Source organism: Magallana gigas, chromosome 6 (genome assembly GCF_963853765.1).
Source record: "Magallana gigas chromosome 6, xbMagGiga1.1, whole genome shotgun sequence".
Taxonomy (NCBI): domain Eukaryota; kingdom Metazoa; phylum Mollusca; class Bivalvia; order Ostreida; family Ostreidae; genus Magallana; species Magallana gigas.
Window position 1 is genome coordinate 56,582,130 of NC_088858.1, and position 19,756 is coordinate 56,601,885.

The following is a 19,756-nucleotide window of genomic DNA, read 5'->3' on the forward strand; positions in this document are numbered from 1 at the left end:
GTAGCGTGCCCCTGTAAATCTGCCACTGCTGCTAGGTCGAATAATTTACAGTAAAATTCATGCATACAATGCGATACGCGACCGGAAACTGGAGAGTGAAAGTACAACACACGAGGTAATGCTTTATGACTGAAGATATTTTAAAGTCACTGTGTTTTCGACACAATAAGTTTTTATATATTTGGTTGGTATATTCAAACCATAAATCGATAAATAAGAATAGAATTAACAATCTTATAATAATGTACCATTCATTACCAGGTTCTATCTGCCAGTTAAAAAAACCCCCCAAAAAACCAAAAACCCAAAAAAAACCAAAAAACAAAGATAACACAGATTTACACATTTATGAATCTAATTGAAATATTAAGCATATGTATCAACCTTTGCTTCCAGTTACAATATAGGAAAGAGAAATTATATTTTACTTAAATAATTGCAGAAAAGTATGGGGCGCCGTTTTAATATTTCTGAGTTATATTCTGATATCAGAAAATGTGTTTTTGATATCAAGAATTCGAATTTCTGATATCAAAAATGATTTTTTGATATGAACAATTCGAATTCTTGATATCAGAAAATACGATCCATTTTTTGACATCAAAAAATCGATTTTGTGATATCAAAAAATCATTTTCTGATATCAGAAATTCGATTTTCTGATATCAGAAAATGATTTTTTGATATCAGAAATTCAAGATGATTTTTTGATATCAAGAAGGATATTTTCTGATATCAGATATTCAAATAAAATGGTGAGTAAATTTCACGTATTTAATGAATACTCCCTTGACCCAAAATTAAATTGCTGAACTACAGAGCCCGATTTGCATTTTAATATATGTTGTTTTTTATTTGAATATTTATTTATTGTAAAAATAAATTAAGTGTTTTTGATAATTCTGGTCTTATGTATGGAAAGCGCTAACTGTACACCAGGATAATTCCTTTAAATTATACGACGCCATCATGTTTAAAGGAATTCCATTCAATATTCACAGCGAATCACAAAGAAAGCAGTGCTAATCATTGTATATGTGTATACCCTTGCAAAAATGAAATCAGGTTTAGAAATAGGCATGCATTATTATTCTTTTGATAGTAATTTTATGTAGGTCTTATTTTCTGATATCAAAAAATCGATTTTTTGATTTCAGAAAATACAAATGATTTTTTGATATCAAAAATGATTTTCTGATATCAAGAATTCGATTTTTTGATATCAAAAAATGATTTTCTGATATCAAGAATTCGATTTTTCGATATCAAAAAATCAACTTTAATTCTTGATATCAAAAATTTTATGTCAAGAATTCGAATTTGTGATATCAAAAAATGATTTTCTGATATCACAAAATAAAATTTTTGATATCAAGAATTATTTTTTGATATCTAGAATTATTTTTTGATATCAATATTTCGAATTATTGATATCAAATATTTATTTTTTGATATCAGAAAATACCATAAAAATATTAAAACGGCGTCTCGAAGAAAAGGGGGGAAGAATGATGGTGGTCATATACAGAAGCTTTAATGTATAGACAAGAGAATGCAGGGCCTCAATCATTTGTTATTCACTTTAGGCTTTATAGCCCATCACTATTCAAATTAGTATACAGTACATATTCCATACAAATAAGCATTGCCAAATTGAACAGGAGAATAGAAAATATACTTAAATTATGGTTATAAATCATTTTGTGGTTTTAAACTTTTATTTATATTTTCCAAGATTATATATAATGTTTACATTTTCTTGGCTTAAAAGTTGAATTGAAGGTCTCCTTCAAGAATAAGATTTAATATACGTGCACATTTTTTTTTACGAAGAACGTTATATAAAGGACATACCAATATAAAATGAAATTCATCTTCCACACAATTGATATTACAATATAAACATTTTCTTAATAGTTTTAAGAAAATATAAACATACTTTATACATTTCTGGATCAAAAATATGCAAATACATAAAAAGATAATCACAACAAGAAAGAGTGGAAACTCTAACAAGAGTTTACTGTTAATTAGTTAGACTTAGAAGTTAAACTTTATGTATACAAAGACACCCCTGCGAATGTTATTGTCATTCAAATTTTAGACCACGTGGTTTTATTTGACCCGTTCAGTTTCGCAGTAAAAATCGTACCTCGTGTATAAAGTCTATTTCACAGTATCTAGGTTCTTACAGTCAAATATAAAATCTAGAGGTTTATTGATTTTAAACTTTATTTTCATTAATTGGTGAATAAAATGTGTTCTAGAAATAAATGTGACTATACAAAAATTAGTTTTTGTCTGCTGTTGCAACAACTAACATGCTTAAAAGAGATCCCTCCTGAGGATTAATTTTCGATCCGCGCCTGACCTAGTAATAACATCAATAGTGAAACAGACTATACCATTTTATGCAGAATGTTCCTTGAAAATGGCTCGATATGCTAAGTTTTAATGCAAAACAGACACCCATTATTTTTTTTAAAACATGGTATTGCACACCACAAGCATCAAACATGGCTATGATTTTATTAAGCAACCCAATGTTAATATTTTCAACCACTCTACACGTGTTTGAACACGAACGATAACTCTGTTCTGAATATTATCGTTTAATATAAATAACTGCTAGGTGGTTAAATAAGACATACATCTTGAAAGCTTTTCCCGTTTTAACATAAATCAAAGTAGGATATGATATGAAAAACGACCAGTACTTACGTATTTTGAGAATATTATCCGAACACTTATACTTCCGCTCAAAATTTCACAGGAACTGAACAAATATCGGTGAAGTCTCGTGAACTTTCATTCGAACACCTCTGGATTTATTACTTACTTAGCAACGATAAAGGAAACATTCCGAACACATTCGCAGGGGTGAAAGAGGTATATTTTCTTTCCCCATTATTTCGCATACACCTGTGTTTGGACGGAAAGTACCTGTTACTAAAAATAGCTTCAGGTAATGATTTTCAAAAAAAATAGGTACTGCTTTTATAATGGTGTCTGTAACCACTGATTTGTCATAAACGCGAGAAACCTGAATCGAAACATGAATATATAGAACTCTATTATAATGCAATGAATCTAAGTGTACATTTGTATAGAGAATAAATACATAGTGTTATTGAAGAGATCTGTTTATATTGAGTGTGCTCATACTCAGGCTTAATTAAATAAGATAATTTGAAGAAAAAAAATCTAGCCGATTAATATATGTAATTTGAGAAAAGCTACTATATGTAAGCTTTTAAATATATATGGCTATAAACATAATTGTATTTGGGAAGTCACGAATTGAAATATTTCTCTAATTTTCAGTACGAAGACCACGTTAACCAAAATTAATTCAATGTAAACGTGTACTTGAATACCTGTAGAACTTAATTTTAATCGGATTTCTTTGTTTTAAAGGGGTTCAAATAGTCAAATATACCATTTTTATGGCATACTAAATTACTAATTATTTTCCCGTAAATCCCCGACAAAACCTGACTATTTTAATGATGTTGTGTAAAATAATTAAGACTCTTAGAACATGGTAATTGTGTAATTTAATTTGCGTTTCTCTGAATATATTTTACCTAAATATTGTATAATATTGAAAAATGTCTTATGTTTGCAAAAGTGCTATATTTTAGGCGATATCGTACATTTAGTGCGCTATTATAATACCTCTTTTATAAGTTTGTGCTGTTGATTGGCACTGACAACCAAAAATATGTAAAATTAGTTCAACCACCATATACGTATTGATAAAAATTACCCTTACATAGGTGAAAGAGATAATTAATTATGTGTTTTACATGTGTTTTACATGTGTAACGAAATAAACGTCAGAGTAATGGACCCTGTCACATCTAAACCACCGGAAATCTAAATATAGATCGCGGAATTTATTCAGGACTAAAATTAGCTTGAAGTATCTTGGATGATTTCGTAATTGATATTTCTGATACAAATCTTCAGTCTTTAATAGATGAAATCATTTATTACATTTAAAAGACGGAAGATATACGCAGGTGCCTCCGCAAAAATATAAGTAAAGGTGTGTATGAAAATAATTCTTCTAGATTTTTCTTCGATATTTTCATTTTGCCAAATGTCTTAGACGTATGCGGTAAGTTCCAAGGACGAGACAAAGTTGTTTCGTTATCAAGTTTTCTATTAAACGCAAAATATTGTTATTTGTGCTGATTACAAACCATATATTTCCATAGCAATGCAATATTAGTCACTCACTTTCTCTTCGCTGAGTGATGCCAGTGTTACCATTATGTGTTATTTAATATACTCAGTATGTTACGCTCTTTCTATAAGTTTTATTTTTTTCTTATCATTGTTGAAACATTACATATATTGCTACTTAGCTAAGAATTATTATCATGTTTTATATCCAATGCTCACTTACAAAGCTGCACTTATTTTATTACATTAATTGTACGAGAGGGGTCTGCCCTGTAGCCCTAAGGTTCATTAATTCAAAGGGCTAGTACTTTGAAGATTTATTAGTTCGAAAGCCTACTAAATCGAATGTTCATTATTCCGAAGGACCACTTGTCCGAAGGTTCATTAGTCCGAAACTCGATGTAGTAAATGTTGTTGAGGTGAAAATAACTGAAAGGGTAGGAAAGGGTAAACCCACTGCGAAAAGAGAGTATTATTAAATGAATTGTTATCTCAAATATATCTGTAATATTATTTTCGTAAACCTGTATGTATAATAACTTTTTTCTAGTATTCAGCTTTCTGCCCCTTTAATTTTATATGTATTTGTTGCCCATGAAACGTTATGTCTAGAATAGGAATAATATGTTTTCGAACAGGAAAAAAAGTTAATTGTTTATAAATCATATGATTTAAGAATAAGAATGATACAACTCTAGGATCATAAAGACGGAGTCACCCAAAAGACATCGCCTGTTTTGAAAGGGCGCCTGTAAAGTGCGAAACGAAATCGAAACGAAACGAAATTGAACGAAACGAAACGAAACCAATCGAAACGAAACGAAACCAATCGAAACGAAATCAAACAAAACGAAACCAAAAATCGAAACGAAACGCAACGGAATTTAAACAAAACTAATATCAATTTTGACTACATAAAAGTGAAAATAAATTCATTGACATAAATCATTGAACCATAAAATATAACTACCTGTATGTTTAAAATTGCCGCTGTAAATTTTTAAGCCGATTATCCGAAATTTGCAAAAATTATATAATTATGTAAATAAGTTATGTACATTCTTATACCTTTTAATGTTTCTAATTTGTTTCATTAAATGATATTCAGACGTTTAGAGAGAGAGAGAGAGAGAGAGAGAGAGAGAGAGAGAGAGAGAGATGCCTTAAAACTTATCAGCGACATCACATAGCAAAGTACATACGCAAGTTTTGGGAGAGAGAGAAAGAAAGAAAGAGAGAGATAGAGATATGATACTGAAGGGGACATTCTAACAACAATTTTCTTTCTATCGATTTGAAATATTGTAAAAATGAAACGATCGAATACAATGTGATTTAGTGCATACTGGTTGGTTACCGGTTTCTAACATATAATAAGAATAAGTTAAGTTAATTTTGTAAAATTACGACGTCCGAATTCATGCTATACATATTACAACAATTCTACCCCTTCAGTATCACCATCATCATCATCATCATACCTCTATCTCTCTTTCTTTCTTTCTCTCACTCCCAAACTTGCGTATATACTTTGCTATGTGATGTCGCTGATAAGTTTTAAGGCATCTCTCTCTCTCTCTCTCTCTCTCTCTCTCTCTCTCTCTCTCTCTCTCAAAACGTCTGAATTTCATTTTTATCATTTAATGAAACAAATTAGAAACATTAAAAGGTATAGGAATGTACATCACTTATTTACATAATTATATAATTTTTGCAAATTTCGGATAATCGGCTTAAAAATTTACAGCGGCAATTTGAAACATACAGTAAGTTATATTTTATGGTTCGAAAATTTATTTCAATGAATTTATTTTCACTTTTATGTAGTCAAAATTGATATTAGTTTTGTTTATATACCGTTTCGTTTCGTTTCGATTTTTGGTTTCGTTTCGTTTGATTTCGTTTCGTTTCGATTGATTTCGTTTCGTTTCGATTGGTTTCTTTTCGTTTCGTTCGATTTCGTTTCGTTTCGTTTCGTTTCGATTTCGTTTCGCACTTTACAGGCGCCCGTTTTGAAATAAGATTTAGAAAATTATCTCACCTTTTTCTCTTTCAAAACAAAATTAAAACTTTTCTACATTTATTTTATGATCTAGGATATCTTAATTGTAAGCACGTCAAATGTTTTATCATAAATGGAATAAAAATGGTTTAGAATAACATCTTTTGGAATTAGACTGATAATTTATCGATACTAGTAACTTATTGCATAAAAGCATCAACTTGTCAACCAGAAATCATGTTTTATCGAATAAAAATTATAATGTTTTACGTGCCATAATTAAAGTACCTACATGTGCGAAACAAAATCATATTGAAACAAAAACTAATGGACTTATTCAATGAATTTGGGTCTCCCACTTGGTGTAAACTTTTTTTTTTATCTCACATAGAAGAAAGGGCGTAAGGGGTTCGGGGTTTTGGTTGTAGTGATTTAACTAGATCGCATAGAAATAAAAATTAAGTAGGGTTCAGGAATTTTTTTTTATAATTCGCTGTAAAATTTATGATAACCGGAAATGCACAAGCAAAATGACATACAGACGAACGAACGGACAGAGCTAGATTAATGTTCTCTATTAAGAGTAAAAGCGGGGGAAAATATATAACTTGTACTTCCTTTGTACCTTATTGGGATGGCCCACATAGGTAACACCTGATGTCTATTAATTGTGCATTATAAAACATGTCGAAATTTATATTATCACCCCCTTTCCCTTTCTCTCTCTCATACTTAACCCATGGCAGTTAAGGAGTTTTAACCTTTGTACCCCCTCCCAATCTACATATACCGAAAATACCGATATATCTTTAATTAATGTCCACACAGATCAAGAGAATATATTATAAAAAGCAGGTAACCACAAAGCACATCTACCTTCCTATTTAATTAGCTTTGTTAACATGTCAGAGGCACACGCTGTGAGCTTTATATATTAACTATGACAACAACAGGTGTTTTTATTTTCAGTTTTACTTTCCTTTTTGTGATTTCCATCATGGACACCAACTCATGGTCTCTCTCACCATATGCTAGCACCCATCCTCCCTCTTTCCAAAGAGTACCCCAGGGAAACCCTCAGTATGTGTCTCTGACCGACAACTTCCGATGCCCCGTGTGTCGGGGGGTTCTCCGTGAGGCCGTACAGACCCGCTGTGGACACAGGGCGTGCGCTCAGTGTGTCAGGGACCTTCTAGCGGGGAATCCCGGGGGAGTGGTCCCGTGCCCGGTCAGTGACGACACGTGTGTTGTTCTGAAGGAGGAGGAGGTCAGTTTTTAACGCACATTATCAGATCAAATGCATACAGAAAACAAATGATAAAGACATTTTTTTCGTAACACTTCTAACAATTTAAGCATTTGTTTGAATTTTTTTAAATGTTTAGAAGTATCCTATTTTGTATATTGCATGTATAATGAACTTGTTACCGGCATATTATTTAAGGAATAAGGAATCATTCTATGAGTATTACATGTACATGTATGAGGTGATAATTTCGGTCTGAGGGCATGGTCAAATCCAATGAAGCCCTTTATAATAGATTTGACCAATGCAAGCTTTGAGAAAAAAGCACAAATACTTTTTCAAACAAGTACTAAAGAGACAATATAATTGAATTAATGCTCTGCTTAAAACAAAACGTATTATACCCTGCAGGTGTCACTACAGTATTAAATTTTACTATATATTCTTACCAAAATTGCACAACTTTAGATACAGATTAAAAATTCAAATCGAACTTCTGGAAAAAATCCTCTTGACATCTTTTTAAACAACGCTTCATTTACAATTTTCTAGCAAAATACACACGTGCATCCAGCAAGGCGTGAGACTTTGTTTACCTCGAAGTTACACATGTGCTTGAAAATCAAGCTCGGGCCTTTTCACCCCCCTCCGGAAACAACACGCATCAAAAATTCAAATGACCTCGCATTATTACAAAAATGGGATAGTTAGACCTCTTTCACATTGTTTTTCATCTCATAAACAAAATCAGCTCCTGTCGCGTGCGGAACCGCCCCGAATTCAAAGAAAAATTCGGAATTAGTTTGGCTCAGCCATGTTTTGACGTGAACCTTCAGTGAAATACTGTTATGACACCAACAATAACAGTTTCCCTGAGGCTTTTATCGCTATCTAAGGGGACAATAAATATTCTATTGTTCGGAAAGCCAATTTTTTATTATTCCGAAGCAGTGATTGAAACTTGCGCTCCCTATGAAATATACGCAACGCTTATAAACTTTGCTAAACAACAGCAGATCATAAAACAAATGCACCTTCTTTACTTAGTAGTAAACGTTTTTGAGATATTTGTCTGGTCCACTGAGTGAAGCACCATTTTCATTCGAAAATAATTTCATTCTTATTTCAAATACGTCATATTTTGATTTGAAAAAAAATACCAGTAAAATTCATATAATATTCTTTAAAACTGTGCAATATGAAGAAAGTTTTGAAAACTCTTCCTAGACCGAGGCATTTAATCAGTGTTATCTGCTTAAGTAAAAAATACAACGAACCATACTTCAGTACGTACGTTTGTAAAGTGATCGTCCCTAATACATTTATATATCGAGAAAACGAGAATGGTAAAAGTGATTAACCCTGTCTTATTCCATATATGAAAGAAAATATAAACTGACAGATATAGTGGTGTCGAAATACCAACAACTATAACGAAAAAAAAATAGTTTAATAAGTTAAACGAAAGCAGGCTTTGAATTTAGCGTAGCAATTTAAACAAAAGCAGAAACATGAGGAAATTAGAATGTTTCCAGTGAAATGTTTCGTACATATGATTCAGACGGGGAATGTCAATGGTTATTTAGATAGTCTAGATAAAAAAAATATCGGGTTTATTATTCAAAGTAAGTGGAAATATATTCAGAGGCACAAAGAATGCTATAATAGCCAAAGTATTCGGGAATGAAGAAGTCCTTAATCACTTTTGTATCATCAATTCAAAAAATATATATAGATTCACAGAGATGTCAGCATGAGGAGAGAGATCCTCAAGTTAGAAGTGTACTGCAACTTCCGGAATGAAGGGTGTCGGGAGATTCTTCCGTGGAATGCACTAGAGGTAAACCGATGAATTATACATATATTTATCATAGAAAAGCAATTGCAAATAAACACTGCCTTACTTAATGTAAATTTACTTATCAACAGAAACAAATCTATTTTTTAATCACACTGATTATATTCTAGTTTCACCTGAAGTCGTGTGAGTTTAGAGCCACCCCCTGCCTCTTTATGAGCTCGGGATGTCCGGTCGTGACCCCCCACAGAGACAAGGAGGGTCATGCTGACCAGTGTGAATACCGACCAGTCACGTGCACTCATTGTTCTCAACAGCAAACCTTCAGATCTCTAAAGGTAACACTGAATGATAGAACCATACAATCTAAAAGTAACATTGAATGATACCACTATGTAACCTTAAGGTAACAGTCAATGATACCACCATGTGACCTAAAGATTACATCGAATGATACCACCGTGTAGCCTAAGGGTAAAAGTAAATGAAACCACCATGTGACCTAAAGGTAACATTGAATGATACCAATGTGTATCCTTAAGGTAACAATCAATGTTGTTTTACTTTCATGTTAAATACTGAAATCTGATTGGTTTAGATGCAGTTCATAATCTGTTCTATTACCCTCAGCGTTAGCAACGCGAATTATTACATGCGCGAAAATCATGCGCGTAGGGTTCGCCTTAGAATTCACGTTATTCCTATCTAAAAGCAGTGATGTTTTCTTTAAAATTAAGACATTCGGTTTAACAAAATAAATAGGGCCTGTTTGGGAGGATAACAGTTGAAATTGACACCCCTCGAAAACCATTGTCAACCTCCGCTTTGCATCGGTTGACAATGGTTTTCTCGGGGTGTCAATTTCTACTGTTACCCTCCCAAACAGGCACTATTTATATAATACCATCCAGTAACCTTAAGGTAACTGTAAATGAAGCCTCTATGAAACGAAAAGGTAACAGTGAATGATACCAACGTGTAACCTAAAGGTAACGTTGAATGATACCACTATGTATCAAAAAGGTTACATTGAATGATACCACCATGATATGACCTAATAGTAGTACTGAATGATACCACCAGTTAACATAAAGGTAACACTGAATAGAAACCTCCAAGTGACCTGAAGGTAACACTGAATGATACCACCATGTAATCTAAATGTAGCAATCAATGATACCATCATGTGACCTAAAATTAACATTGAATGATACCACCATGTAACCTAATTGTAGCAATCAATGATACCATCATGTGACCTAAAATTAACATTGAATGATACCACCGTGTAACCTTAAGGTAACAATCAATGATACCATCATGTGACCTAAAATTAACATTGAATGATACCACCGTGTAACCTTAAGGTAACAATCAATGATACCATCATGTGACCTAAAATTAACATTGAATGATACCACCGTGTAACCTTAAGGTAACAATCAATGATACCATCATGTGACCTAAAATTAACATTGAATGATACCACCGTGTAACCTTAAGGTAACAATCAATGATACCATCATGTGACCTAAAATTAACATTGAATGATACCACCGTGTAACCTTAAGGTAACATTTACTGACTACACAGAGACTGACACCATTTGTTGGGCGTGCATTACTGTTATAATAGAAAAACCTTGTCAATAATTTTTTCCCGAAAAGCATTACCAAACCTTTATGAACCCCCCCACCCCCCCAACAAAAAACCCCCCACAAAAACAACTTATATAAAGAGCGTCGTTATAAGAAAAGAAGCTACCGTTGTTTTGGTTAATACTATAGTTAGTTTGCAACAACTTTTTGCGATTGCTATACTTTTTTGACCCATCGAAAAAAAAACAACGACAGTTTTTTTCAATTTAATGATATTATGGTCAATTCAACATTCACTTATAAATTTTCTGGGTATTGCTAATAAATAGCGATACACTATTTGTTGAAAAAGTGTTAAAACAGTGTAAGTGATCATAGAGTTTGATTCATGGTCTCACATTTTTGGTGTTCTAGCGATGCTTGATTCGCGTTTTTGTTATGGTCGAGTCCATTGAATAAAAATGGGATGCTTGATTTGAGTATATATCAATTAGTGTTATATTATTCTTACTTAAAACAATGTAAGGAGTATATCCAAATGTACCGCTGTTACTACCATCATAATTATTTTAATTTTTATGATTAATTCATTTCAATTAAGGACAAGTTATGTTCTAATTCAAAATTAACATATACAGTGTCATATGTCGCTATTTTTGAGTTAAACTATCACAATTCTAATATAGTCATTGTAAACTGTTTGATTGTAATAATTATCAAATCAAAAGTTTGATAGTTAATGTTATTTTGATATATATTAAATATAACATATTATCCCTCCTATCATTGATTCAGAGTCATGAGGAAACCGAATGCCCCCGTGTGGTTGTCCAGTGTCCAAATAGCTGTGGATCAGAATCTTGCCCCAGACAAAAGGTAACACACGTACTATATTATAGAACATCCGTTTAGTAGAGATAAATGAAATCAAAGTACTGAAGTACTGAAAGCCGGGCTCTTTTGGTGTGTCTTTATGCATATTGTGTAGTAAAGACTGAAAATCTCTCTCTCTCTCTCTCTCTCTCTCTCTCTCTCTCTCTCTCTCTCTCTCTCTCTCTCTCTCATGCTTTTAATGTCGGCAAAGCATCAGAGAGCGACCAAATTTTGTAAGCGGCTATAAACAAAAAATATGTCTGTCTAGTAGAAGTTAAAAAGTTTAACAGTTGCTGCCTTGAATTTTGCAACAAGCATTATATATTCAATCCCCGTTTCTTCATCGCGCAGCAAAGTAGTTCATGGAAATTCATGCGCATTGTATGTGTCCAAAATGCATAGTAAAAATGTTTTAAAAGCACGTTATTAATAAGAAAACTAAAAAAGATAGAAAATTCATTCGAAATTTAAAAAAAAGAAACAAAATGCCAACACTTTTGACAAAACGTGGCTCTTTGTGTAACTATTTGGTATAGCGGAAGCTTTACCTTGACGCTGTTTGGTTTTTTGTTTATTTGTGCTATTTATAGTAACATTGGTGATTTATAGAGGCAGGACGCGCGCCTGTTTAGCAGATGATATATAGACAAAAGGACACGCCCTAAACATGTATAATGTTGGAAATAACTAAATATATATATTTTGTAGATGGAAATTCACATAGAGAAAGAATGTCCAAAAAGACCACAAGTGTGCAAGTATCAAACAATGGGATGTGTGTTCACAGTATGTATCAAACCAGGGGTGGTTTTTACTCCGTATGTATAAATCAGCAATATTCTAATAACAATAGGATGTCTTTACACAGTATGTATACAACCAGGGGTGGTTTCTACTCCGAAGGTGTAAATCAACACTTAAATAACATTTGTACATCAGCACTAATTTATCTCCACATAATGAATTCGACCATCGCGTGTACCTACAGGGTGAGTGGTTTTGTCAACTGTAGTTAATCCAACGCCTTAAATCCGTGAAATTCAAGAGAGATCGATGTAAAAATCGTTAGTGACTTGGAGCTTGCTTAAAACAAATCTAGAATAAGACAAGTTTTACGAAACTAATTAAAGGATCAGAAGATATATACTTTGGGAGATATTTTTTGGGAGTTGATTTTAATCAACTCTCCTATGCAGTTACTCAGACAAACCGAAAGTGAAACAGTGTTTGGACCTCAGCACAAATCATTGCTGCTGACAAGACGTAGTTCTTGAAAATAATTGATAAATTCGATGTAATGTATGCTGAAGCATTGTTTTTCAAGGAAACTCATTTATAAATACCTTGAAAATAGTCAGATTTTAAATGGTACGAACAATTTAAATATGTATTGTCTTCGTATGTATTCAAACGCCATAGTTCAATATGTTCTCGTTCAACTCGACGCTCGGCTGTCTCCGTAAATCCTTGTCAGAGATTTACGGTGTCAGCCGAGCGTTTGGTTGAACGAGACTATAGAGTTCAATATTGCTTGCATCCATGCAATTTTCGAGAAATATTTCTATTACTGATACATAGTTTGATTGAATTAATTTTATCTTTGAATTTTATTTAACATTATTTATATGGGGGTTTCTCGACATTCTTGTCGAAAAAGTACAAAAATTCATTTATAAAAATGTGCGTAATTCAAATTAGAAACTACATGTACTTGTCATGCAAAATAACATATCAGTGATTTTAAAATAAATAAACATCGACAAAATCAACTCCCATCAGTTCTTCAGTACTTTGATTATTTAAGGGTGAAGAGGCGGACCTGTTGAGGCACACAGAGGTTTCCCGGGATAACCACGCCTACCTGACGGCGCAACATTCACATCAGGTCGCACTTGACACGGCAGGGTGTCGAAAAGATATCCAAGTATGTAAAAAACTCCAGAAGGTTAAATAAAAATACTGAGAGTAAATTTTCATGACTTTTGTGTGGCTCCATGTAAAATCCTCAATATGTTGATTTGTGTAATCGTCAATATAGAATTAACGGTTTTTCTTGATCATGACTGGCATCATAAGCTTATTATATGTATATATAATTATTCCTCTTCATTAGGAAATCAACTCCAGTTTACAAAGTCTGACGGAAAGAATGACTGATCAGTCCAGACAAATGGAGTCATTAATAAGCGCACTCGACGGATTCAAACACACACTTAAAACCATCAAAGTAAGCACAGTTGAACAATACTATGCATGTCAAACATTGCAATATTATGGCATGTCAAATATTGCAATATTCGATTTTTCCATTTGTATTGTATAAATATTCATTTGTGTTGTATAATTTTCACTTGTATTGTATAATTTTCAATTTGTATTGTATAATTTTCAATTTGTATTGTATAATTTTCCATTCGCATTGTATGAATTTCATTTGTATTGTATAATTTTTTATTTGTATTCTATAATTTTCCATTTGCATTGTATAATTTTCATTTGTATTCTATGATTATTAATTTGTATTATATAATTTTCCATTTGTATTCTATAATTTTAATTTGTACTGAATAGTTTTCCATTTCCATTACTGTATAATTTTCCATTTGCATTGTATACATTTCATTTATATTGTATAATTTTCTATTTGAATTGTAAAATTTTTCATTTGTATTTTATAATTTTTAATTTACATTGTATGAATTTCATTTGTATTGTATAATTTTTTATATGTATTCTAAAATTTTCCATTTTATTCTATAATTTTCATTTGTATTCTATAATTTTTCATTTGTATTGTATAATTTTCCATTTGTATTCTATAATTTGTTTTAAGTAATACAAATGGAAAATTAAAGAATGCAAATGAAAAATTATACAATACAAATAAAAAATTGTACAATACAAATAGAAAATTATGAAATACAAATGAAAATTATACAATGCAAATGGAAAATTATACAATACAAATAGAAAATTGTACCATACAAATGAAAAATATACTACACAAATTGAAAATTATACAAAACAAATAGAAAATTATACAATACAAATAGAAAATTCAAATGGAAATTAGGCTCTACAAATTGAAAATTATAGAATACAAATGGAAATTTATAGAATACAAATTGAAAGTTATACAATACAAATGAATAGTTATACAATACAAACGGAAAAGATCGAATATTGCGAAGTTTGACATGCCATACAATACATACAACTTAATAGAGAGTTTTATTTAGTATAAGGTATACACATTTTTTAAAAAAACCTACTAACGAGGGACCACATTACAAAATATACACATTTTTTATTTAAAGCTATACACGCTATAATTTACGTCAATTTTGAATGACAGTGAAAACGCATGTGTTTGTCTACTTATAAAAGTTATCCTTAATCTGTAAATTACAATGGTGAATTCCATCTCGTTACAAAGATATAGATTTTTAATTGTTTATTTTCCTGCCAGGAAAATATACCTTTTCATGAATATTGATGAAGGAAGAGCAAACCGACCTCACTGCACATGTCCGCGGAGACCTAGGTGGTCGTTATTGTTTGCCTAATTAAATATCCAACTTGATTTTTAATATGCTTAACAGTTGTTAATTTGAAATACATACATGTATAATGAGTAAAATACGTTTGTCATTCACGATACCCTTACTTCTGCATTAACACTTATAGGATCTATAAATAGCACATAGGGGAAAACACAGGTCTACGTCATTTTTTTAAAGGAAGTATTCATATCTACTCACAGGCTTGTAGTTTTTTTCTTTTGTTTGTACTCGTATATCGGACACATTTATGCTTTACTGAAAATATCCTTTCCTTTGTGAAACTATCACAATTATGAAGATGTTTACCCTTCACCAGTTTTGGAATGATAGACTAAATTTAGCTGTCGATATCACGTGATAGATTGATATTCACGAGGAGGCATTACTTTCCTGGCAGGAAAATAAATATTTTTTATTGTTTAATATTTGATATATTTGTTACGTGATCGAATTGAGCATTATAATTAACAGCATAAAGGTAACTTTTATTAGTAATCAAACACATACACTTTCCCCTTTATTCAAACTTGACGCAAATTATAGCGTGTATAGCTTTAAGGAACTCACTAAAGAAAAATATATACTACCATAAAGTAGGCATTATATTGATTGTGGAATCTAATTGGAGAGGCATGTACTACATAAAGTATATAGGTTACTTATATAAAGTTCTCATTAATTTAAATGTAATGTAAAATATATACACTTTACTGACTGGGGGATTTCCCCAAGGGACATGTACAGTAAAAGATATACGAATTACTTATTTTTAAAACTCACTTAAGCTGTGCTTATGGTATAAATTGCACTGCATGTAAACCAATTAATTATTAGCTAGGAAGCTCATTATAAAGATAAGTACACCCATAGTTTTTCTTTATATACTGTGGAATCATCTTCGTTCATGGGGGGGGGGGGGGGGCATTTTTCATGGCTTTCACGGGTAACCCTTTCTCACGAATTTATACCCCCTCGAACACATATACAAACATTTGTTTAATATTCATTGTATTTATGCCTAATTTACAAACCCATGAACCAGAAAAAATTGGTTGCCCACGAATATTGACTCCCACGGATGTGAAATTATTCCATATTACTAGTTAGCTTGGTTTGAATCTTCGGTTTCGTGATGATAATATTATGCAATTTGTTATAATATATTTCAGATAAAAGCAGTTTCACAAACAGAAAGACTGATAACCTTAGAGAGGAGAGTTGACAACATGGCAGATAGAGAGCTGGTAGAGAAGCAGGGGAGGAGCGTGATGTTACTGACAGAGAGACAGGAGACACTGGAACAGCGTGTCACTCACCTAGAGAGGGCGGGGCCATCAGGCGGAGAGGGCGGAGCTTGTGAGTGTTTAAACAGTGAAATAAAAAATTAACAAGATTTTAGCGAAATAAAAACTGTTCATCGATTGAACGGACACAGTAAAAATAACAGCCTTATCTTTGTATATGTAAACTGTTGTTGTGTCATTTAAAATATGTTTAAGAATAATTTTAAACAAATTATGGAAAAATTGTTTAATGTAAATGATAATAATATGATTCATTATAAGATAAGAATATTCTTTATTTCCTCCAAATTAACGAAGTGTTATGTTTAATATAAATGATAGTAACATGGTTTATTATTTATTTTGATATGAATATGATAAAACATAAAAATAGAATCATTGTTCAGATACAGAAATCAAACTTATTTGAGAAGGGACCTACCTTGAATTTGAAAATTGGGAAATTAATTATAGACGTTCATCAGCAACAATCTGTGGAATTTGTTAACAAGGCATTATGTGTTATTATATATGTTTTATTATATTTATCACTGCGTGCATAATAATGTTTTCATGTACCTATATGTATATACTAGAAAATGAATTATGATTTCAATTGAAATTCATATGTATGTATAAGCTATCTATGACCACAATTTTGTAAATTGTTTAATATAAAATAAATAAAAGAAAAAAACCCCAAAAACACCAGAAAACAAGGCATTGATCAAACTAATACCAATTTATATTTTTTTTATCTTTACAAACTTTTATAAATAACCATTTTAAAATATTTGAGTCAAAAGTTAAACCTCTTTGTGCATACATTCAACTTTTAGTGGTAAACAGCATTTTAATTTTTTTTTGTCTTCACATTTTCACTTGGCATGTGTTGGCATCTTTCTCTGTGTTTTTATTGAATGTTTAATAATCCTAAAAGTAATATACATTAACAGAAAAATACATAAGCTGGTGCTATACTTTCGTATCATCTTCTGATGTCTTCCGTTCTTACTAGGTGACTTTTTCTTCCAGGTCAGCCTCGAGGAGAGAACGACCAACGCCTAGCCTTACTGGATGCTAGATTTGCGGATATTGACCTACGAATGCAGGTTATAGAGACAGTGAATTACAGTGGGGTCTTGATGTGGAAGATAAGAGACTACACCCAAAGAAAGCAAGACGCAAAGGCAGGGAAGACAACCTCTCTGTACAGCCAACCTTTCTACACAGGACCGTTCGGGTACAAGATGTGTGCACGTGTTTATCTAAATGGGGACGGGATGGGTAAAGGAACACACCTGTCTCTATTCTTTGTCGTTCAGAAAGGTGAATATGATGCCCTGTTGCCCTGGCCATTCAAACAGAAAGTGACGCTGATGTTATTGGATCAGCAGAATGGATCGCGCCATGTCGTGGATTCTTTCAGACCGGATACCACAAGCTCTAGCTACCAACGACCGGTGACGGAAATGAACATAGCTTCCGGGTGTCCATTGTTTATAAGTCACGTGGTGTTGGAGACTCCGACCTATCTAAGAGATGACACGATCTTTATTAAAGTTGTAGTCGACAGTGAAGGTCTTAAACAGCACTAGAGTGGAGTGAAAGTCGACTGAGTGTTATATGTTCTTATTGCAGTGTTGCTTACTTGTGGACTCTTTAATCCCCTTGTCTCCTTTAAAACTTGAAATAAAGATTATCAAATATTGTGTTATCTTTTCATTCTACGTATTCTATATGTATGGATGGTTACAAAAATTAATAAATCGTCACGTTTTTGTTTTTACAATTATTTTTTTTTTTTACAAAACCTAACAAGAATTTATCATACTATTAGTGTAAAACCTGTACTTTTAGCAAAAACAAAATATTACTTATCACATTACCTAATCACCATAAATTATTTGGTGCTTATACTTGATCATGGATTGTATTGCTTGCAAATTTTGAATCAATATCCAATGGCACACGGTTGTCATTCATGTTTTTAAAACAATGTTATTCATATTTTTTAATAATGTTTCTCAGTTTTCATAAATAAAGATGAAGTTGGAAAAATGCATTAAGATTTCTTCTTTTTGATAAGTTTAATTACCTAACTATCCCCAAAGGATGTACGCTGCAGAAGTACATGTAGACCTTAGGTAATCTATGTTTGAATCATTAATAAAAAATGAGATATAACCTCCTGAGTAGTTGGTGAAATGAAGCATGTAGGCGTTGTAAAGGCTTATATATAGAGACACACCTTGACATCGCCTTATCGCCCGTTCACCTGCTGATCTCCATGATGATCTCCATGAAGGTCCTAGTTGTACTGTTCCTGTCTCGGGCAGCCATTGTGATGGCGCTGGACCCGGCCTCCTACCTCCAGGTAACCCTACTGCTCTGACAACGACTGTTCTTTCACTATCGCTTGTTAAAAAGAATAAAAACCTTTTCCCCCACACACTTGAGAAAGAATTCCATATAACAATGATGCATTAATTGTATGGATTGGGGAAACCAATGAGTTGCAATCAATGGATATTAATTGATAATACGCAATATTAGAAGGTATGTTTGATATTTTATTTTCCAAATCTACAACCGTCGAAAATGATATTGGAAAAATAGTGTAAATTACTTCAAACAAAACCTATTTTTCCTAAGAATTAATAGATTTTATTACAAACGGTGGCTAAAAAACGATCTATAATTACTGAGATAGTGTCCTGATATCAATGATGGATTACATGTAGTTAGATGCATTGTGGTAAGAATCCATGCTGTACAGACATATATGTGTATACTAATGTACCATTGTTTTATTTACAGGCACACAACACGTACAGAAGGAATGTCAGACCTAGAGCTGCTAACATGAAGGAATTGGTAGGTTTTAATCCCACTGGTCCCGCGCTTCATGTCTTCTTCTATATCATAGATTGGTTTGATAACAATGCTGGATATAACAATCTTGTATAACTTACTTTCATGTATTTTTAATCTCAAAAATCAAAATCGGTATAAGTCATTAGTGCATATTATATACTAGTCGCTGCATTAGGTGTTGTTTGTTTTACCTAGGCTTACCCCACATCCGGGATACAACTGACAATTTTTTTTTTTGCAATCTGAATGAATAAAGATTGCACAGATTTTGTCAAAAGGTAAAAAGCGTTTCAAGCTAGATTTGTTCTTCAATTAAAATGAACAG

At 32.2% G+C, this 19,756-nt stretch overlaps 1 protein-coding gene across 2 annotated transcripts; it reads left to right on the top strand.

The window, feature by feature from the left end:
* The first annotated feature begins 83 nt into the window (after positions 1 to 83).
* LOC105323599 (TNF receptor-associated factor 3) lies at positions 84 to 18,266 on the top strand. 2 transcript variants are annotated; one of them, XM_011422663.4, is made up of 10 exons: positions 84 to 115; positions 7,163 to 7,460; positions 9,175 to 9,279; positions 9,408 to 9,575; positions 11,631 to 11,711; positions 12,417 to 12,494; positions 13,513 to 13,632; positions 13,822 to 13,935; positions 16,441 to 16,627; positions 17,590 to 18,266. In XM_011422663.4, the coding sequence occupies exons 2-10, from the start codon at positions 7,191 to 7,193 to the stop codon at positions 18,150 to 18,152; spliced, it is 1,686 nt and encodes a 561-aa protein (XP_011420965.3). In that variant the 5' UTR covers positions 84 to 115; positions 7,163 to 7,190; the 3' UTR covers positions 18,153 to 18,266. The 2 variants fall into 2 exon arrangements, with proteins under 2 accessions (XP_011420965.3, XP_011420964.3); XM_011422662.4 differs by lacking the exon at positions 84 to 115 and adding an exon at positions 3,899 to 4,051.
* The last annotated feature ends 1,490 nt before the right edge of the window (positions 18,267 to 19,756 follow it).

Coding starts and splice junctions, on each gene's coding strand:
- LOC105323599 (XM_011422663.4), top strand. CDS start 7,191: ATGGACACCAACTCATGGTCTCTCTCACCATATGCTAGCACCCATCCT. Junction 9,280..9,407: donor TTCCGTGGAATGCACTAGAG/GTAAACCGATGA, acceptor ATTATATTCTAG/TTTCACCTGAAGTCGTGTGA. Junction 13,936..16,440: donor ACACACTTAAAACCATCAAA/GTAAGCACAGTT, acceptor AATATATTTCAG/ATAAAAGCAGTTTCACAAAC.